The sequence below is a fragment of the Patiria miniata genome, unplaced genomic scaffold (assembly GCF_015706575.1).
Source record: "Patiria miniata isolate m_02_andy unplaced genomic scaffold, ASM1570657v1 HiC_scaffold_9, whole genome shotgun sequence".
Lineage (NCBI taxonomy): Eukaryota > Metazoa > Echinodermata > Asteroidea > Valvatida > Asterinidae > Patiria > Patiria miniata.
Genome location: NW_024037076.1, coordinates 5,849,743 through 5,871,950, shown reverse-complemented (window position 1 = coordinate 5,871,950; position 22,208 = coordinate 5,849,743). Strand labels below are relative to the sequence as shown.

General features: G+C 40.2%; 1 protein-coding gene across 11 annotated transcripts in view; it reads right to left on the bottom strand.

Annotated features, from left to right (window-relative positions):
• LOC119720271 overlaps positions 1-22,208 on the bottom strand; it is a 67,209-nt gene continuing 45,001 nt past the window's right edge. Inside the window, exons 28-61 of one of the 11 annotated variants that reach the window (XM_038189900.1) lie at positions 21,756-21,935; positions 20,155-20,265; positions 18,992-19,212; positions 18,084-18,162; positions 17,804-17,968; positions 17,034-17,150; positions 16,225-16,485; positions 15,645-15,797; positions 14,900-15,081; positions 13,369-13,549; positions 12,519-12,665; positions 12,009-12,083; positions 11,426-11,497; positions 11,205-11,312; positions 10,455-10,517; positions 9,888-9,950; positions 9,715-9,762; positions 9,460-9,507; positions 9,297-9,365; positions 9,012-9,059; positions 8,830-8,898; positions 8,523-8,570; positions 8,342-8,410; positions 8,035-8,082; positions 7,866-7,934; positions 7,339-7,440; positions 6,792-6,929; positions 6,201-6,310; positions 5,541-5,757; positions 4,954-5,044; positions 2,944-2,990; positions 2,115-2,416; positions 1,091-1,168; positions 1-306 (exon numbers count right to left, since the gene is read on the bottom strand). In XM_038189900.1, the coding sequence (XP_038045828.1) occupies positions 262-306; positions 1,091-1,168; positions 2,115-2,416; positions 2,944-2,990; positions 4,954-5,044; positions 5,541-5,757; positions 6,201-6,310; positions 6,792-6,929; positions 7,339-7,440; positions 7,866-7,934; positions 8,035-8,082; positions 8,342-8,410; positions 8,523-8,570; positions 8,830-8,898; positions 9,012-9,059; positions 9,297-9,365; positions 9,460-9,507; positions 9,715-9,762; positions 9,888-9,950; positions 10,455-10,517; positions 11,205-11,312; positions 11,426-11,497; positions 12,009-12,083; positions 12,519-12,665; positions 13,369-13,549; positions 14,900-15,081; positions 15,645-15,797; positions 16,225-16,485; positions 17,034-17,150; positions 17,804-17,968; positions 18,084-18,162; positions 18,992-19,212; positions 20,155-20,265; positions 21,756-21,935 (3,824 nt within the window). In that variant the 3' untranslated portion in view covers positions 1-261. The remainder of the gene's footprint in view (positions 307-1,090; positions 1,169-2,114; positions 2,417-2,943; positions 2,991-4,953; positions 5,045-5,540; positions 5,758-6,200; positions 6,311-6,791; positions 6,930-7,338; positions 7,441-7,865; positions 7,935-8,034; positions 8,083-8,341; positions 8,411-8,522; positions 8,571-8,829; positions 8,899-9,011; positions 9,060-9,296; positions 9,366-9,459; positions 9,508-9,714; positions 9,763-9,887; positions 9,951-10,454; positions 10,518-11,204; positions 11,313-11,425; positions 11,498-12,008; positions 12,084-12,518; positions 12,666-13,368; positions 13,550-14,899; positions 15,082-15,644; positions 15,798-16,224; positions 16,486-17,033; positions 17,151-17,803; positions 17,969-18,083; positions 18,163-18,991; positions 19,213-20,154; positions 20,266-21,755; positions 21,936-22,208) is intronic. The other 10 variants (XM_038189901.1, XM_038189904.1, XM_038189902.1 and 7 more) reach the window with 10 other exon arrangements.

Genomic DNA, 22,208 nt, shown 5'->3' with positions numbered 1-22,208 from the left:
TGGAAAAAATCACTCCGATGGGACTCGAATCCACGACCTCCTGCTTTCCAGTGCAGACGTCTGCGACGTCGGTGAAGGGCAAAACCTAATTTGATTTAGATCACCCCGACTCAAACGATTAGGTAAAGGCGAACCCAATTTTTGGTAGTTGCAGTTTTCACCCTTGCATGGGTAAAATTAACCCAGGCATTTTCCCAGTGCAGTAATACATTGACTTGAGACTGGTACAGAACATTAAAATGCAATCGTTGGCGATGAATTTTAGATGGCCATCGGATTGCGCACCACGCGTCCTGCATACTCGGCCTGTAGATAAAAAGAGATTGACTATCGATTAAAATTACATCGGTTACCCCGTATCTAATGAAAGTAATACTTAACAAAGGCTAGAACCTTCTTGACTGACATTAAGCTCCAAATACGCTGTTTAAAAACCAATACCTTACTGTTGCGACGTACGGGTTTTTGGCGCTAAACACAAAAACCAAAACCCATTATTTATTTTGACCTGATTCCTCACCGCTGGTTGAAGAAATCTGAATTAGGAGGAGGGCGCTATTAGGATTTAGTACAATCTTTTGTATTTTGTGACCTGCCATATCATAATAAGAAATAACCCCCAACTTTGACTTTTCTATAGTGACACACATCCTATATTAAAGAACACATCTTTAGCTTTCCAGTGATACCATATTTAAATGTGTAGCCGAATTTCATCCAAGGATATGCCACAGGAACTTCAACAGTGTCCCGCCGGACCTCGCCGACTTCACTTCGAAAAAACGGCTTTGAAAACAAATTACATGCGAAATGTTTCTTGGGGTGATTACATTTACAAATTATTCTGTCAAAAATTACTGCAAGAAAACGAGCAACCTAGTGTAAAATGCCCATAGGCAGGCCACGCGAGGATTGCGGAAGCTCGCCGCGTGACCTTTAAATTTCAGGCTCATAATTATTGTGTCTGCCATGTCCAGACGCACATTTGAAAAGAATGGCTGCTCACAACTGCCCAACCAGAAACAAAAATCCGTCAAACTAAACAAAGATGTCTGCAGGATGTATATCTCTGAGCTTGTTAATTACTCACGTGAGGATCTTGACGGTACGGCCCTTCCAGTCCTGTTGCTATATAGGGCCGGATAAACTCCTCTCGGCCCGGTAAACCCTTTACAGACAGAGAAAACAAAGCATTACAATAATCTATATAAATGGAGGTTCTCAGCCGACTTTCATTTCACAATTTAAAATACACATAAAACAAACATAACATCATTTGCTTTTTGTGTATTTGTTTTGTTTCAGGCAACACAAAATTTCAAAATCTTAATTATCCCATTGTTGAGAGAAAACACAGAACATCTATGCCCAGTTTTCGTCTCGTAACTGGATTCCGTTGCTAGTGTTTCCTATTTTATAGTTGCTGTTTGGTATTTTTGAATTGCGCGCACCTTTGCGTGAATCCCTAAATTGGCAGTCGGGACATCATTCACATGTCGTCGAGGTCCCCGTGGATTGATCATCCTCGCTGTGCCACCTTTAATGAAAGATTTCCTCTGGACGATACCACTTCAGGTATAGTGGACTAAAATGTGACAGGAAATTTGGTGCCTGCCCTTTCGTCACTTTGAGCAACGGTGTTTCTCATTCAATCGATAGCTTCTTGGATTCTGTTGCTAGTTTTTCCTGCTTAAAAGTTGCTGTTTCATATTTTGAAGTGTGGGGTGCCGTGGCCTCATGGCCTTGTGGTCTGAAGCATTGGATTCGTGGTCTGGGGTAATTCCGCAGGTTGCTGGTTCGAGTCCAGCATATGTAATGTTGTGTGTACCCCGTGGGCAAGGCAATTTGTCACCCATTTCGTCTCACCACCCAGGAGTAAATGGAGTACCTGTGAGGGGAGGAGGGCAGAGTTGTGATTGAAATTAGTTGCTTTGCGCCGAAATGGCAGCATCGAGCTGTGGGAGCTGAGATGGTGTTTGGAGTGTTTCATTGGCCCAATTGGCAGGGTAATAATGATGTTAGTGCATTGAGCACCTATAGTGGTGGATATGGGCGCTATTATTGTTCTTTTCAGGGGAATCACCACTGTTTCTATGTGCCTTTATTGCCTTTACCTGCTGTAGGTAGGGAGAGCGACTCATGACGTGCATCAGACGACTCATCCTACCCCTCTCATCATCAAAATCTGCCATGCGGGGGACATCACCAGACTCCGTGCTCAGATCAAGAATGCTCCGGCTTTCTCTAGGCACACCCAACCGCTGTATGTGGTCACGGTAAGCAAGTGGCTTGGTACGTTGCCTCAAAAGGAGAAGACACATGCAGAACAGCATGCACGCCACCACGAGAATAAGCACAGCACATCCAACGATGATGAGTACTAAGGCAATGGTGGACAGACCGTCCGAACCGGGCCCTGAAGGGGATAACGATTAAATACACACACTATGAGATAACTATATTTTGGTTAATATGTTTTGTATACAATTATGTTAAACTGTACTCTGTCATTATTGTGACGACAGAAAAACCAGAATGACATAGAGAGCTTTGTACACAAATGACTGAGTTTTCAAAAAAACCACACGCTATTAAACTCCATCAGATTCAATAATTAAGTAAATATGCTTGGCTTACGTATAACTCATGCATTTGAGGTCAACGTTCCCCATTAAAGAGGAAACCTGCGTTTTTGTATACACTTAGGTAGTCTTGATTTAGTGTAAGTAGTGTTAATGATTCTATTTGCCTGTTTTGCAATGCAAAGGTGAGGGAGGTTCATTTCATGCAATACAGAGAACGTCTCAATGACTATTCGTTGACGTCAAGAAATTCGTTTCGGTAAAAAGTAGGAGCCGCCCCAACATTCACAAATCTTCTTAGCTATTCCTTTAGCTATACACTAGACTATACACCCATATTGAATTTGCAACAAGTTTTTACCGTCGATTTCTGTCTCGCAACGCTCCCCAGTATGTGAAGCTTGACAGCTAAAAGGAAAAAAAGAAAGAAAATGAACACTGTAGTACATTTCGTTTGAAATATGTAAGACCCCCTTTACACAGGGATGCGACCTCTGTGCCTCCCCTGTGCGACCATAAAACAGGCCATGTCGCCGTTGGAGGCTCAAAGGAGGCCGAATGGTTGCCTAGGTCGTTCAAAGGTGGTACACAGGATGTTCAGACATCGCTAGGGACGCCATGGTCGCCGTAAATGTTTGAACATGTTCAAAACAGTCGCACAAAGGTCGTCGGGGAGGTTGCTTGCTCAAAGGTGGCTCAAATGAGGCAGAAGGGAGGCACAAGCATTGCCGTGGTTGCCGAATGGATGCACAATGGTCGGCTTAAGGTAGCCACGTAAAAGATCTGTTTTGTTGCAAATTTTACCGTAAATCCGGGCGATGCTTCTGCCTCCCTTGTGCCTCCCGTGTGCCACCTATGGCCGACCAATAGCGTGCATTGAACGATGACCGTAGCGACCACTGTGCCTCCATTCGGCGACCACGGCAAGCCTTGAGCCACCATGGCCGTAGGTTGCACATGGGAAGCACAGGGGAGGCAGGCAGGTGGCTCAGTGGACGCATAGGTTGCTCATAGCTCGACATGAAAATGCCTGAAAAACTGCAGTTTTGGTGGTTCAAGGGAGGCACAAGGATCGCTGGAGCAGTTACATAGAAACAGGATTTTCTTGGGTTTAGGCGACCATTGAGCGCCCTGGCCCTTTTATGGTCAGTCATAGGTGGTACAAAGGCAGCAGCCAGTGTAAAGGGGGCCTAAGGAATCGTTTTGCATGTGCACTACATGCAAGGGCGGATCCAGAACACAATTTTTTGGGGGGGCCCAAAAAAAATTTGATCCCCCCAAAAATGGGTTAAAAAATTACAGCGTGGGGTTCAGGGCCCGCTCAAGGGCCCTGAAATTTTTTTGGATTCTAGATGCTCTGTGGTGCGATCTGAGGCAATTTCTGACCACTTTAACCAATTTTTTTTTGAGGAAAAGATGGTGGTGTACTCTGCCTCCCTTGTGCCTCCCGTGTGCCACCTATGGCCGACCAATAGCGTGCATTGAACGATGACCGTAGTGACCACTGTGCCTCCATTCGGCGACCACGGCAAGCCTTGAGCCACCATGGCCGTAGGTTGCACATGGGAAGCACAGGGGAGGCAGGCAGGTGGCTCAGTGGACGCATAGGTCGCTCATAGCTCGACATGAAAATGCCTGAAAAACTGCAGTTTTGGTGGTTCAAGGGAGGCACAAGGATCGCTGGAGCAGTTACATAAAAACAGGATTTTCTTGGGTTTAGGTGACCATTGAGCGCCCTGGCCCTTTTATGGTCAGTCATAGGTGGTACAAAGGTAGCAGCCAGTGTAAAGGGGGCCTAAGGAATCGTTTTGCATGTGCACTACATGCAAGGGCGGATCCAGAACACAATTTTTTGGGGGGGCCAAAAAAAAATTTGGTCCCCCAAAAAAATGGGTCAAAAAAATTACGGCGTGGGATTCGGGGCCCACTCAAGGGCCCTGAAAATTTTTTGGATTCTAGATGCTCTGTGGTGCGATCTGAGGCAATTTCTGACCACTTTAACCAATGTTTTTTTTGAGGAAAAGATGGTGGTGTACTCAATGCCTGCCTTTATTGCGATGTCACACACAAAAAAAAAAATTGGTTTCGTTTTTTTTTGGGGGGGGGGGGCATGGCCCCCTTTGGCCCCCCTGGATCCGCCCTTGACTACATGCTCCCTAATTTAACAAATCGCATTCCTATCTGGTGGATATATTTCTACTGTTTTTCCGAATGAAAATCATGCAAAAATTAAGAAATTCGCGCACCGTACCGTTTTCTAATAATTCTTCTTGACAAGCCCCAACTACAATAAGTTTACAATGTAACTTAGTGTTGGTAAATGCGTTACGGTTCAATTCCCCGGAATTTCTTCAATTGATTTTTCATTTACCTGCACGTAAACGAATGGTAAGGAAAGTTCCCAGACGTGTTACACGTCCCGCCATTCTTGCAGTAGGTTGGTGCACAGACTACTTCCCCATCTGTCATGAAAAAACCCAAAATTATCATTGATATTTCACTTCGGCCATTGAAATAACAGAGCAACCAACAGCCGCAGGATTAAAGACAATTGCAGTGGTCAATTGTAATACATATATACAAAGAAGCCGAATGATTAAGGACAATTGCAGTGGTCAAACGTAATACTTATAAACAAAAGGGATAATGCACATCCAGTCAATTTTTAGGCACTCACGGACACTCAACTAAAACGAATAAGACCGAAATTCAGATATATGGTCTGCACTGTGCTGCAATCCAGGACTACATTCTTGAAAAGCCGCTACATACATGGTTAGACGGTTAATGAAATGTACAATAAGAGGTTAATACGAAATGCATATTTAAGATCAAGGCTGCAATTTGCATAGTCCTTAGTCCTCAATATGTTTGTCTACCTGCCCCTTGAGGCAGTATTCGTTTCACACAAGAGGGCGGCCTTCACCCCCAGTCCTGGTTTGTATACATGTGTATTACCGTTTACGATTACAGAATCACGGTTGATGTCGATGACTGTATTGCCGTCACTCAGTGATAGACTGCTTGACATGACTTCCTGTATGGCGACGTTTGAGGGCGCAACGTTTTCAAATGAAGCCACAGACCTCACGATAACACTGCCTTCCTCCATCCACGGGACGTGCACTGACAATACACCGTTGGTAGATGGATGCTCCTTAAGCCTCATCAAAATCTGGAGGAAATGTTTACATACACTGGTCACACTAAAGAATCTCCCTGTCAGTTGATTCCTCAAAAGATGTAATTTTCAAAGTAATGGAAATTATTGTTATCAATTAAGAATGCCTCAGAATTTGTATACAGAAATTGAAAAATGCAGAAACGACAATAATGGGTATCCCTGTTTTATTTTTAAAAGACCAAATTACATTTAGATACATATAGATCGCATATTTTTTATTCCTGAGGCTACGGCCCTCTTTTGAATTTCAAATCATTCACAATAACTTTGATCAGTTCTTCATTTGATCGGCGTGATCGCATCTGCTTTGGCACTTGTTCAGCGTTGTACTTTAAATTGAAGTCCTTTCTTTAGTAAACTGTTCACACCCATGTAATGAAATGATCGTACTTTTGTTTCATTCCTGAATAGAGATCAGAACAGATTAATATTACCGCTCGTTCAAACACAGCAGCTAATCTCTGGAATGCACTTGATGTTGGATTTTTGTAGGTCTGGTTGAAATCCAAATTAGCTGTCAACACAATCTGTTTAGACGGAAGTTCTGTACAGAAAAAAAAGACAACAAAATTAATCATCAAAACACATCATTATCTACATGTGATTTGATCTCCTAATAAGTTAGTTTATCTGTCTTTCTTAATTTTGGAAATCATCAGTGTAATTTTTTTTGTGCATGTATGTAAAAAATACCCTTTAAGCTTTTGCCTTTCAGGTAAAACCTCCATCTTTACTGACTCCATCTACAATGACTTCTTGTTCTAATGGGTTTTGATATTTTGGTTTTGATGGAGATCAAAATGCTACTGAGATTGGAAGGAATTAACAAGTGCGAAATGTACCAAATGCTTAGTAATTTGAATGAGTTGGTTGAATAAAAATAGGTCATGGAGGTTTGCAGGATGTTGGAGGTTTGCGAGTACAGTGTACGACATGATGCGTTCCACTTATGACAGTTTTGGGCTAAAACAAATAGCATTTCCTTCAAGTACTTTGTGGTAACAAATGGCACAAAATCAACTTACGTTGACAAGCACCATCATCTTGCGGGAAAGACCCGTTGAAAACATTGCAAATGCAAGTGAAGCCATCTTGGTTTATATCTGGTAGACAGTAGTGTTGAGCATCAGGGCATCTATTACTAGAGAGACACGGATTCGCATCTGCAAAAAAAAAACCAACGAATGTTTAGGTGATAAAACCTCTAATTGTAGTCACATTATTGATCTTTGAAGACATTCATTGCAGGCAAGCTGAAAAAGTATAGCGAGAAGAACTGATTTGAACGAGTGACGTATACCAAATAGTTTTTGGAACCACCCAAAGCTGCCATCAGTTGCAAAATTACATACACAGATATGTTGGTTGTTGGTAATTAAAATTCTAAGCAGTAGGCAAACGACTGTGTTTTTAGCTTATAAAGAGGCCGCTTCTCTAGGAGTTCTCAGAAGAACAGAATCGTTACGTCACACCATTTGGCAACATTCATGAGTGAGGACCATCAGCAAGAAGAATTGTTTGGAAATATCAACATTCTTAAAAATACTTAATTATAAACAATATTTATGTTACCAGCACATGTTGCTCCTGAATGAGTAAGTGGGCAAACACACTCGCAAAACTCAGCATCAAATGTCCCTCCATTTAGACAGCTGAAGGCCGATAACTGGCAATCTAAACAATGGGCAGAACAAAAAAACAAAAAGTTTTGAAGTTTGCGAATCGGAGCACTTGGTCACTGGACACTCACGGGCCTCAATCAATTAAGAAAACCACAGAGCACGCTACTGTACAAAGTAACTGCCCCAGAGGATTATCTGAACAATAGCTGGCGCAATGTCTTCGCCATTGAAGGGGGCCTTCGTGATAGAAGTGACAGCGTGCCCGGATTGGTCTATAGGATACAATTAGATACAAGATGTCTCGACTACCATAGTATTGAAACTAAAAACAAGCGGTTCCTCTCAGACAACGAATAAAGGAAATAAGCTTCTTGTAACATAGGCTGAAAGATCGCAGCCGAAACCACAAACGAAAACCAAGTATGCATCCTGAATGTACCACTGCATGATATGAGACGAGTTCTATCGATTAAATACCTTCTGTTGTAGGTTCTGCCGAGGTGCGAGCGGTTGATATTTTACTTGTAATTCGCTCAGTCGTTGGATCTAAAAAAAAAAAGTGTTCACAATGTAAGATCGTTCATTTAACAAATTAAAGCAAGTAAAAATGATGAAACACTTAGAAAATTCAATTCTGTGAAATTACCTGCAACTGGTTTTGCAGTTGTCATTTTCGCAGTCGTGCGCGGTTGCTCTGTAAATAAGAAAAGGATTCTTGTCAATACCCGACATTGACTAAGACTGAAGAAATCTTCAAGTAACCTACAAATATCATAGTATTGAAACTGAAACAAATCTATCCCTCGCAGATCGTCAACAAATGGCTATTTACTGCTTGTGATATGTTCTGAAAGATCTCAGGCCACACTGCATTCGCCAACTGACAATACAATTTTGAATTCTGAATCTGCATCAATCTTTTTGATAGTGGATGAGATTTATCGACTCAATACCTTTAGTTGTAGGTTCTGCCGAAGTGCGAGCATTTGAAACTTTACTCGTAATTCGCTCAGTCGTTGGATCTGAAAAAAAAATCGTTCACAACACAAGTTAAACCCTTTACTTGACCAATTAATGCATCCTTTAAAATATAAAAAAAAATGAGACTTAGACAATTCAATTCTGTCAAGTTACCTGCAGCTGGTTTTACAGTGGTCATTTTTGCAGTCGTGCGCGTTTGCTCTGTAAAAAGAAAAGGATTTTTGTCAATGCCCAACATAAACTCAAGACGTAAGAAATCTTTAAGTAACCTACAAATATCATAGTATTGAAACTGAAACAAATCTATCCCTTGCAGATCGTCAACAAATGGCTATTTACTGCTTGTGATATGTTCTGAAAGATCTCAGGCCACACTGCATTCGCCAAATGACAATACAATTTTGAATTCTGAATCTGCATTGATCTTTTTGATAGTGGATGAGATTTATCGACTCAATACCTTTAGTTGTAGGTTCTGCCGAAGTGCGAGCATTTGAAACTTTACTCGTAATTCGCTCAGTCGTTGGATCTGAAAAAAAAATCATTCACCTCACAAGTTAAACCCTTTACTTGGCCAATTAATGCATCCTTTAAAACATAAAAAAAAATTGAGACTTAGACAATTCGATTCTGTCAAGTTACCTGCAACTGGCTTTGCAGTGGTCATTTTTGCAGTTGTGCGCATTTGCTCTGTGAATAGAAAAGAATCTTGTCAATACCCGACATTGACTCAAGAATCTTCAAATATCCTTGGATTGCAACTGAAAAAAATGTCCCTCGCAGATCATGAACAAAAGGTCATTCACTGCTCATTATATGTTCTGAAAGATCTCAGGCCAAACTGCATTCGCCAAATGACAATCCAAGTTTGAATTCTGAATCTACATCGATCTTTTTGAAAGTAGATGAGATCTATCGATTCAATACCTTTAGTTGAAGGTTCTGCCGAGGTGCGAGAATTTGAAACTGTACTTGTGATTCGCTCAGTCGTTGGATCTGAAAAAAGCGTTCATAAGTTAGACCCTTTACTCAACCATTCACAACATCCTATAAAATTTGAGACTAAGACAATTCAATTCTGTCAAGTTACCTGCAACTGGCTTTGCAGTGGTCATTTTCGCAGTCGTGCGCGGTTGCTCTGTGAAAAAAAAAAAAATTATCGACATTGACTCAAGACTTAAGAAATTTTATAGTAACCTAAAAATTATATCAAAGTATTGCAACTGAAAAAAATATCCCACGGAGATATTGATGAATCACTTCTTGTTATATTTTCTGAAAGATAAAAATAACAATCCAAGTTTAAATGCATTTAACATTGAGAAATACAAATAAGGAAACATACCTCCAACCGATTTTGAAGTGGTCATTGTCTCAGTTGTTCCTGATTGCTCTGTGAAAAGAAATGAATCAAGTCAATTCCTAAAAATTACCATAAAGTTATTTGAGTGTCTGTAAACGTTAATGGCCTACATGCAGAGAACGATGGAAAACTGGCTCTTCCTGTGATCTACATACCTTTAGTGGTTGACCTAGTGGTCGAACCAGCACTTGTCGGCACCCTACCGTCAGAACCTGATACTGATACGGTTGCAAAAAGGGAAATGTTCCATTTAGTTTTAAAATTGTTCTACAGAGCAAAACGTGAAGAAAATAGAAAATACTTATTATATAATATTATATTATATAATATTAATATTATATTATTTTAATTCAACAAGCATTCGATGGAAGAGTTTATACGACTGTGGTGTATGAACACAATATTCGAAATCACACGGTACAAGTGATATACCGAGGAGAAAATTTATCGTCGATTCGCAGCTCCCGCGATTTTCTACAAACCGTCCAAACATGTCGAAATGCGAGTCGGAAATCTGCCCAAAATTCCTAAAGATTTTATCGGAAAAATCTTTGTGTATCAAGGAGCTTACATTTTCCTTTTCAAAATGCACATTGTCCGAAATTATTTTTTTTGGAGACTTATCCAAAGGAGGTAGGTTTTTATTTGAAGCTATCCGGAACTAGGAAAAATCCGGAACTAGGAGAACGACTGTACATACTAACAAAAACCCGTTCAATTACCAGATGTCGTTTCTGGAAGGGATGCTCCTGGACTGGTAGTTGGTATTGGATTTGCGGTTGTTTCTAGAAAAGATTGAGATCAAGAGATTCAGGATTATGCAAAATGGTCTACTTTCCACTTTCCTTTATCACAGAGATGAAACTGGCCTTGGCCAAAAAAATCTGAAATTGGACCTTGGGTCTGAGCTGCCACAGCGTCGCGCAGTGCAGTGCAGCACATCAACGTGGGACCCTGTTAATTTGTCCATGTCATAGGTCAGTATGTAACCTTTTCTCCAGCCAGAAAAGGATCTGATCAGCATTGGTCTAGGTGTTTCTACCGTAGAATCACTCCATTCACGACTGGTAAAAGATATTAAAACTACTACACTTGTGAACATTTTTACATGCAGTTTTCATCGACTTTTCATGGACTTTTTTTTGGGAAATTAGAATGAAAAACAAAAATTGTGGAAAAATCATAAAATAATAATTTTTGTGGGATCGTTAAAAAATCTGAAATTTCATTGGAAAGGTTTTAAAAATCTGATTTCAGATTAAAATCTGAAAAGTTTCATCTCTGTTATCATTAATAGAGTTTTGCATAATTTCTTAGGCTGTAAACAATCCGTGGAACAAAAATTTTTTTTCTGTGACTGCTTCTATTTGTATACAAGACCCTTGTCAATATAACCAAAAAGTATTCAACTCTTTCTTGCTCTTAATGGCACATTATAAATGCTTCCTTTCGCACATTATATCAAATCGAACCTGTAGAAGTCGATTTCGAAGTCACTATTGAAGTCAAACCTGCAGTTGTCGTTTTGGAAGTCGCTGCTGGAGTCGCAGCAGATCGCTGAGGGGTCGTTGATGGAATGCCTGTTTAACGGTAAAAAAGAAAGATGATTTTAAAATTAACACTGGCAACATCACAAATGTATTACATGCATTATGTGGATCTATTAAAATAAAATGCATTAGAAAAGGCAAACCTGCAGGAGAGGTGGCCGACCGATATGTCGTTGAAGCTGCAGTCGACATCGGAGCAGTCGGTGATGGCGCTTCTATTGTAAAGTAACACAAAGGATATCGAGGAGCAAATTCAGCAACATTGATTTATCGTCACTGCGGGAGTCATACGACCAGCATCGTACACGCTCAATAATTATTAAACATGTTAATTGGAGAAAGAGGTAAAAAGAAAAGAAGGTCTGCAAGAAGCCAGGGGATGCGGGCAGGACAGACATCAATGGAAGCAGAGCGTGGTGGCCTTATGTGCACTCCCTAACCTAGCTTACAGGGTACGAAGAGGATAGACAGGTAAGGTAATCACCATGAACCACATGAAAGGAATACCACTCTTCTAACTCGATAAACTTAAAAAAATTAATTAATTGGTTTCCAAGACAACAGTTATGACTAGGTCGAAACATAATCGGGAAACACTTATATAACATGTGCCTCCTGTTACTGTTATATGGGATCCGTCAATCGCAGACTAAACAGGCCACAGCAGGGTTTTTTTCTTTCAGGGAATGCAATCGATAATAAAACCGTCTATCTAACGCCTCAAACCTGCGGTAGTGCTCTTCGGGGGATAAGTTGTTGTTGAAGCTGCAGTTGAGACAGCAGCCATAGTTGCAGGTATTTCTGTGAAAAAAAATAACATAACAAAAACAATGAGGGCAATATTAGTGACATCTCCTTTGGGTAATAGAGTACATGTATCTCCGATTGCCCTTGATGTCGAAGAGTTTGTTACTTATTTTTACTAACACGTTTTTCAATTTGCCCGGTAGGTTTATAGTACACGTTACCAGTGGCGTCATTCCGATAGACGAACAACACATCATACAAACTTATTTGCTTTGTGAATGCTTTTTCTCCACATTACACAGTAAATTCAACATTTTGAAGCAATATCAAGAGTTATACACGCAGTGCAGAAGAGTGCAGGCATCATGCGACCACATCCGATTTTGGTAAACATATGAATGACATGGTTGTTCAAAAGGCACCTGCTAAGATAGAAAGTATTTCGACCAAAAAAACCCCGCATTTTCCGGCATGTACTTTAACACCTACCGATGCACCGTCTGCCATCCTCGTGCAGTAAATATCCAGGATTGCAACTGCACGTGAAGTTCAAGAGGATGTTGTCACAGTTTTGATCACAGCCTGGTCCGCCACTGCTAGCTGTTTGGTTTCTGTACAACTCACACTCGTTGATATCTACAGATACATATCAAGACAGTGGACAAAAACAAATACTGTCTCATTCATTGGTGATGACATACAGAATTAAGGAAACAATTTTTTTTCATGTTTACGAAATGCATTCATTGAGTGTTGTTTCTAATCATTGGGGCCTTCAGATTCATACCATCACCTCCAGGTCTCAGAGGATCGGTCTTGTCATATTGGCAAAGAGCTTGCCTTTGATATCTACCCCTTGTTCGATAATATTAGTGAAGCCCGATACCTCATTCAGAGAATGCCCAGAAATGGGTCTATGTCCGAATGTCCAAAAAAAAAAAAGCATGGGGCTTTCAAAATCCCAGACCATCCACCATTCTATATGAACAAACAAGGGAGTTGAGCCGAGTGTCTTGGGTCGTTGCTAGATACAGACTTGAACATTTAAGCGGGGAATGCTAAAGCTTGAAAGCTTCCATGGGGAACATATGGAAAGTCATTAAGAGTGATCTCCACCCTGTTTATCTTTGCCAATGTGACCACTGAGCTAACCATGCGAAAACACAAAGACCTTACAAAGTAGTTGGCGTGTTGTTACCAAAACCTGGCTTTAAATGCCAGCAGCAGCAGCAGTAATAGTACTAGTAGATGATGGCGACGAGGCCAACGAAGACAAATAACAGACAGATAGATCATTTACCATTTACTCCCATTTTGATATTAATGTCAAGACTTATACCTTGGCAGCTCCTGCCGTCTCCCTCGAGTCCTTCAGGGCAAAGTCCGCAGGTGCTGTTGTACGATGGCGGGGCCTCATCAGTGCAAGCCACACCCGTGAAACAAGGGTTGTCGGCGCAGGCGTCATAATCCATATCGCAAGACTCACCAGTGAAGCCCATCTGACACTCACACAACACCACCTGATGAAGATTATTCATAGTCCCTTCATTTGTATGCCGACCTAATTGCTTAGTTATAAGTATTGCGCCAATATATGGGTCAAAATAAGCTCATTGGTTTGCCATACATATCTTGAGGCCAAATTGTCATACTTTAGTATCGGTGTTTAATATAATTATGCAGCAGATTTCTAAGTGGCGCTTTATAGCATATGCAAGGCGTTTGGGCCTGTATTTGCATGTTGAAACCAGATTGTAAAATGCCCTAACTGTCAGAAACTTAAAGGGGCTTAAACAGCTTATACACATAGGTAGCAGTTTTGTCCTGTTAAAAGACCAACGATTACCACAAGCTTTATAATCATCCACACTCATAATACAAGGATTAATCTTTTTTTTTTTTTTACGAAACGACATGTTATTGATGGACAGCAGTTGCAAACAGCTTGCCACTGAGAGTCAGAAGTCGCAAACGGCTTGCCATTGGGGGCTACCAGTTGTAAACAGCTTGCCATTGGGCTACCAGTTGTAAACAGCTTGCCATTGAGGACTGCTAGTTGCTAAAAGCTTGCCATAGAAGGTTACCAAATGCACACATCTTGACACTGATGGCTACTAATTGCTTGCCATACAGCAGCTTGCTGTTGAGGGCCAGCATTTAGAAACAGTTTACCTTGGAGGGCCAGCAGTTGTGAAAAGGTTGCCATTAAGGGCCACTAGTTGCAAAAAGCTTGGCACTGAGGCTATACCATTTTAGTTACACACATCTTGCCATTGAGGGCCATGCAGCAATTGCTTGACATTGAGGGCTACCAGTTACACACGTACACACATCTTGGTACTGAGGGCCAGCAATCGCATGACACTGAGGGAATTAGCATTGGCAAACAGCTTGAAATTGAGGGCCAGCAGTTGCGAACAGCTTGCCGGAGGGCTACCAGTTGCAAAAAGCTTGCCATTGAGGGCTACCAGTTGCACACACCTTGACATTGGGGCTAACAGCTGCACACATCTTGCCACTGAGGGCCAGCAATTGCTTGTCATAGGGGGCTAGCAGTTGCAAACAGCTTGCCATTGAGGGTTACTGTTAAAAGCAGCTTGCCATTAGACCTATAACAGTTGCACACATCTTGCCACTGAGAGCCAGCAATTGTTTGCCATTATATTGAGGGCTAGCAGTTGCAAACAGCTTGCCATTGAGGGCTACCAACTGCAACAGCCCGCCACTAATGGTTAGCAGGCCTGGACCTTTAGCTCATTTCAGTTCATACTGTCGAATGCTCTTCAACAAGAAACATCAGGTTTACTGCATCAGCACATTCATGAAATTACGGACAACTGGTTGAAGAATGTTTTGTAATGAGAACTTACCCCGAAGCGATCCTCCACAAGGTTGGTTCCACTAACGAACTGATCAAACAGACATGTGCCATCATTCTCACAATCACAAAGCTTCACAATGGGTTCAAGCGTTGCATTGGCTCTACCGTCTGTGGCTAGGAAACCAATCGAGACCTTGGACCTGTTTGTAGGAGTCCATGTGAAAAGACCGCCTGGGAAAAGGGGCAAAGATAAAAATTAAAATATATCACAGATGTTAAAGGGGACAGAAGTTTGAGCTCCCTTGTAAAGAAGAGATCAAGCATTTGCGTTCAAATAATAAGACAAAGGTGTAGATTTGAATCAAAGATAGGAATGATATGGGAAAAACCTGTAGCTTTTTCGGAATTTGTTTATCTCCATTTCTTTATTCACATTGTTTCAATCACGACTTCGTTTATTATGGTCACGCTGAAGGACATCAGGGTCTGAATCTGTTTTCGTTCAGCACAAATATCTCGAGAATGATCCTAGCAGAGGTTAAAGGTAATCTTAGTTGATCATGCATGTAACATATGACTTATTACAATGATCTGTGGTATCCATGTTACAAAACCGTATAATTAAGTAGGCTTTGGTATGAAAAAGTGGTAGACGTTGGCAAACGTCCCAAATGAAGGTTCAACCATTGCCAGTAAAAAGCATTGCAATATCAGACGGAGTATATAGTTGTCAAAATCCACCCATGCACACATAATTATTGAGACACAACTGGATGGTATTGGATCTTACTTACCATCTGATGAAATTGATGCCCCTTCTACCGTCTGAAGCAGGTGGTATGTGATATTATCTCCATCTGGATCAGCTGCTTCTAACTGCAAGGTAAAGGTCTGCCCTACAACAACCGCGATGGTCTCCACAAGCGTCAGATTCGGCGGGAAGTTGGCTGTAAGTATATTTCATGCATAAAAGGCTTCAAGTTATAACAAGAGGGGACGCTTTTACATGTAACTTCAACTTCTTTGCTTGGTTGCACTTGAAAATTTGACAACAATGCATAATAACATTCATGAATTTTGTATTTTCACTTTGTTTACTACTTTAAAATACAAGCTGGTCGCTCGATTTTTCGGATTTTAATTTTGTTACTGAGTCGCTTTGCCCGACACAGAAGTAGATAGAATGATCTATCAGAGTAAGCTAAGTACCGCCTACACCTCCGAATAATGATTGCACCAAATGAAGATGGACAAGCCAAAGTTCAGAAGAGAATGTGAAAATAACCCAAATATTTGCTGTTAAATGTTACCTTGTAAACAATATGACTCTGTATGCAAAAGAAATTATCTCCTGAAAGCTGACGTTTGACTTACTTGACAACGCCATGTTAATGGTGTTCATCTCATTGAGTACTAATGTAGCCATACCGATGCTTGTATCATTCAGGGCCAAGGAATCGTACAGACACGCTTTGCTGGACCCGCAGACTGCTTTGGCCTCGTCGATTTTGTCCTGCGGTAATCTGTCAAGCAAATCTTGCAGAAAGTCTGGATTGAAGTTAGGGTCGTTCAAGGAGTCGTAGCTTTCATTAGGAAGCAGGTAGTAGAACAGGGAGTCGGCATCAGTAATGCGCCCTGAAACAGATCACATTATTTACTTGAATTTACTTTGAGTTTCTTTCTAAGATTTATCACAGCTGCGATTAAAGTTTGTTTCCTCAAATGTTCTTTGAAATATAATACTATTTTCTGATTTCGCCGTATAGCATTGACTGCTGAAATTATTATTAAAATAATATTGCAGTTATAACGACCAACAAAGGTGAAAACGTAGGTGGTGGTGAAGAGTTGTTTTTTTCTCTATGACAGTAAACACTTGATGAAAGGGTTTATAACTGGCTTAATTTTATATACAGTTATCTTATTGATAGAAAATGAAACAAGGAATCAGCCAATAAAGAGTGAAAATTATTCAAATGTAGGATTTAAATACTTTGCAAAAGAATCACTCTAGTGAGAATTATTTAAGACAGTTTAAAGCCGATTTTTGTCTTTTCGATTAAAGGCTTATTTCACTCTGAAGCTCCTGCATGTCCCCAATGTCAGTCGGTGGGGTTAATTTTTACTCCATGGAATTTTCGCTCTTTTGCAAAAAAAGAAAACAAGTGCGAATATTGTCTTACACGTTTCGCCAAATTCAAAGAAATCAATCTCCAGCAACTCTCCATTGTCACCAGAGGCTGATTGCAATGTGCCATCACGCCTCAAAGTGTCATTGCTTGGGTCATCATCCCACACACCTAAAGGATGACACATCGGTAAAAATTATTAGCAATAATTCAGCTACTTCCAAATTGAAATCTTGTTACAGCTCAACATTCATTTGAAAATGCCTACAGTGCCTCGTCTTCTGTCATTGACAACTAAATCATACAATAACATTTTCCTGTAAATTACCATTAAAGAGACACGTTTTTCTAAAAAAACCAAAAACAAACGTTATGCACCTTTTAGGAAGACAAGGCAGATTAGGAAGACATTTGAATGTCTGTCTAATGTTCCAAGTTCTGTTTCTAGGCACAATTTACTGTTGCACATAGTCTCAATCGTTTCCGGCTGATGTATAACCCAAATTTAGTAAGTTTGTTGAAGGCAGGGTTTGGGTCACTAAAGTTAGGAATTTGTAAGCACATATCTATGGGAGTGCTTCTATTTGTGCTTGCTTCTGCGTGTATGCTGTACACAACACCCTGTTGACTATCTTGGTACAGTGGGATAGTCCAACAGGGCATCTCTCCCAAAGATACCAGTTCCGTATCATAACATGGAAACATTAGACCAGCGAATTTATCCCCCAGTGTTGGAATTAACAGAGACAGACCATAGAGCAAGGCACGTACATTTTGTAAAAAAAGCTAGAAAAGGTAACATCTGGTGAAGAACAGATACCCACCTAGAAGTCCCTTAGTTCTGCCTCTGAAGTCCTGGTTGAAGAGGATGGTTATGTCGGCCATGCTGTTGTTAACCCTAACAGTAAAGGTGACATATTCCGCGTATATGACGCTCACTTCGATGGGATTATCCGACCTCGTTAGACGAAGACTGTTGAACAGCAATCCTTACGGAGAGAAAAAAAAGGAAATCATATTGGTTCAGGAAACAGAGCCAAAAAGTACCATATTGCCGCACACTATCTGTACAACCTGTATACGGCAATAAGAAGAAGGTCTTACCTTCAGCTGTAGGTGTGACAATATCACCATTGACAGTCGTCACTAAATCCATGGCATCATTACTTAATTTGATCTCAACCTGTATTGAATAACAAAAAAAAAAAATCAAATTAGACCCAGGTGTCAAAATATTTTGATGAACTAATACCATATTTTCGTAGTCACAGAACAAATCATATCTTGACCAACTTAAAATCAAGGATCAGCCTTATTAGGGCATGCCCATATCAAAATGTGATAAAAGTGAATTGTTGTAATGTGATGGAATTTTTTGTTGGGAGGAAATAAAATTTGAACATAGGGTGTTGCCCTTCTTCGATGTATCTTTATAAGCACATGTATATTCAGTGTTGTGCGAATTTTGAAAGGAAAACTGGACAGAAACACGTGACTATGCTATTTTTGCAAAATATCGGACAGCACTGATTACCCCCCAGAGAGTACGATTCCTCGGTGACGTCAAAACCTAATTTAGAGGCCGATTTCAAACATTCGCCATTCTATTTCACTTTTACTTTAATGCCAACGGCACCAGATACAATTAGAGGTTTCTTTTTCATTAACCGTCAATCAAATTAGCTTTTCCTGATATCAATTTGGAAAAGGTATGCTTGCGTAAATGAATGCACAGGTAGGCCTAACGTAATTGGCCGTCTGTTTCTCAAAACCGAATGCACGGACAATGAAAACGATTGAACTTTCGTTGAATTGAAGTGGGATTAAAGACGTGCATTCAAATTCAGACGAAAATGAAAGACCGATTTTCAAAAGTGAATGAACATTTCAGGAAATTGGCCGGGGAAATACTATATTTAAATATTGATATTGTGGAATATTTATTGTAAAAAATAACCGAAATTGGTCTGCAGAAGCATTGCAAGACTGCTTTTCTTTAAATTTATACAGACCCTTCCTTGTCCTGTGTACTCTGCAGCGAAACCAGAGTAGACAGTGGCCTGGCTAAGTTGTCCTGTCTCTGTATCCACGGCCTGTCGTGTACGACCTTGCAGCTCAAAGACTCGTTGTCCATCACCATCTTCGATGAGTACCAGTGTATATTCTCCCAGACCATTGAAGGAGTACTCCAATCCATCGATGGTAACGATATGGGGGTCTCCCCAGCCCCACACTATTTGTAATGAGTAAACAATTTCAAAATAAATTAAAATAGCAGATGTAGACTAGCTGCATTTTGAAGAATTTGTTTTAGATTAGGCCTAATGTTTTTTTTTTCTCTCCTGAAGACGGTCAGAGCATACTGACCGGAACGTCGAGTTTATACCTCTGGTTCTTTTCAGAACCATTCTCTTAGTTGAGAAATTATTCGCACATGGTGTTTCCGCAAACCTTTCATTATTTAGTATCTCCACCATGCAAAGCCTCAAATATTACTTGGTTTTTTTTCGTTTAATTTCGGATTCTTAGAAATCCCTCATAACAGTTTAACGACAAGAAGTAGGAAGAAGAAAGTACAGTAAAAACTTTTTTTATTTTTTTCTACCGAAAGATCATGTTTGTTTTTTTCAACATTCTGCAAAAAGTAAAAAACTATCACAATTCAAAATAATGACCAGATAAGTTGACCAAACTAGGACCCAAAAAGTGGCGTAAGTAGGGTCCAATTTGCAGGGGAGAACGTCAGGGTATAATTTTCTGTAGGGGGGTTTACAGAAGACATCTTACAAATAGCTATACACAAGGTTTACAAAGGTCATTTACCTCTCAAGATGTCACCAGAGGACAGGTGAATTGTACCCACATCTTATCAAAATTTTCATTGTGGACTTGGGTCATAAGAAATTGAAGTTTTGAAGAATAATTGCTAAACAAAGAATATGAAAAGGTCATTGACGTCTCAAAGTTCACAGAGGTCAAATATGACATTCCTCTATATCTGACAAAAAATATATGACATGAAGAACCATCATGCAATATTCATGCTATTATCACAAAGTGCACAATTCTTGGAAATATTGGGACTATGCCGCTCCAGTATAAGAACAGCGTGTAAACAACAACCTTCGATGTTCCCTTTTTAAAACTTTGCTTTGATTTGAAATGCCAACATTACCCCAGGCAAGAGGACGGTACGACCAACAAAACATGGGAGGGCGCCACTCTCTGTACAGATGGCAAAGATCTGATCGCCCACAGCAATAATAGCGAGCCCACACCTCCTCGTCTGAAAAATAAAATGAAATGAATAATTATTTCTTATGGATTTATGAACATCCAAGTTTCTTTTCTATACCTAGTCATACCAGGGCCAGATTAAGTGTTTCGTAGGCCCTTGGCACCAGTGTTCCCAATGCCCTACATTGCCCTATGTACCAGTGCTAATTGCATGTTGATGCTAGGGTATATTAATACTCCAGTAAGTATTGACAAGCCCCTTGACATTTTAGTTAACAGGCAACTTTTGGTGGAAATGTGTTTATTGGGGCCCACAAATCGACTCAAAATGTATAAAGAAAACCGAAGTGACATACACCCAATATGCAGTGCTAAAGCCGCAATTGTTCTTCAATGGGAAGGATTTGTTTGGTCATTGCTAAAATGAAGTGAAGTTTTTTTTATGTAAAGTTTGTAGGGACTATGCCCGACATTGCCCTTTGTACCAGTACTAATTGCATGTTGATGCTAATTGCTATATTAATACTCCAGTAAGAATTGACAAGGCCCCTGATATCTTAGTGAACAGGCAACTTTTGGTGGCAATGTGTATATTGGAACTCACAAATCGACAAAAAATGTATAAAGAAAACCTCCATTGTTCTTCAATGGGAAAGATGTGTTTGGTCATTGTTAAAATGAAGTGAAGTTTTTAATCTAAGGTTTGTAGGATGTTAAAAATCAAACTGTGTCTGGTATTTTCTATCTCCTAGATGCTAAACTCGATTTTAAATTTTTATTTCTACAGTAATCTCTCTGAACCGAGTTAGTAGGATACCCCTACTCCCATTTTTAGTAACATTTCCATGGCAGACAAAACTGGTAATACACCTCTGTGAAAATACGTGACAAAATTCAGAGTAGCATTTCAAACAGAAATACAAAAACTTAAAAAGTTTCTTAAATACTTAAAATCTGGAAAGGGAGATGTTGACAGCAACTTAATCTGTCTGGCTATTATAAAATCAAATTGATATTGATTCGATTAAACTAAATGCATAACTGAGTATGTGGTCATGCAGTTACTACTAATAATTTGCTACGTGCGTTTCAAATGTGTTTTTTTTCCAGGAAGCTGCCATCCTCTCTTCCCGTTTTGGAATCTGATCAACTCAGGTTCACCCTGCATTGGCTAAGCATATGTTCCATTGTTCCAACATGGGCATCTGTAATTGGGTCACAGTAAATTTCGATTTTTTAAGAACTTAAACATTATAGTTCCCCAATGACAAAATCAGTTGAAATTTGTGTGTGTTCATTGCAACCATAAATGATTTTTTTAAAGTGAAAATTTGGTGTTAACTAAAATGTTAAGGTCGGGTACTTCTTACTGGACTATAAGCAAGCCATTCCACACTGATATTTTTGTGGGCCCTCAAGTTGTTCGTAGGCCCCCGAATTTTCCGCAGGCCCTAGGCACAGTGCCTACTGTGCATATTGGATAAACCGGGCCTGTCACAAACCCAGACAGAAATGTACAGTGCGCATGATTTTGCATACCTAGCCACTGTTGGTACAAGTCCTCTGTGTAAAACGCTGGGCTGAGTGGGTAGCGCTCGAAGACTGAAGCGATTCTTGGGCTCCTTACATCGTACAGGAGATCGCAGGTAAAGGTATTGTAGCAACACCGAGGACCTGGAGTTCCAGGCACTTGGAACAGACGCACGAAACAAACAACAGCTGAAATGAGTCAAAGAATAATGAATATCTTTGTCAGTGTCAATGAATTTCTTTGTGGGTAAAAGTGTAGTCGATGACCCTGTTCCGCATAAGGGAACAACAAGACTCGCACGTCTCTAACTGCTAAAACAAAGTCGCCTTTTTTAATCAATAGTTGATCTAAATGAAAAAGTCTGCACGGTTGAGGCTGCAACAGTAATTTCGGAATGGAGTCTTTTGCAAAAATCATTTTTAAAAAGAATTAGTAAAATATAAATGAGGCGTCCTCAATTA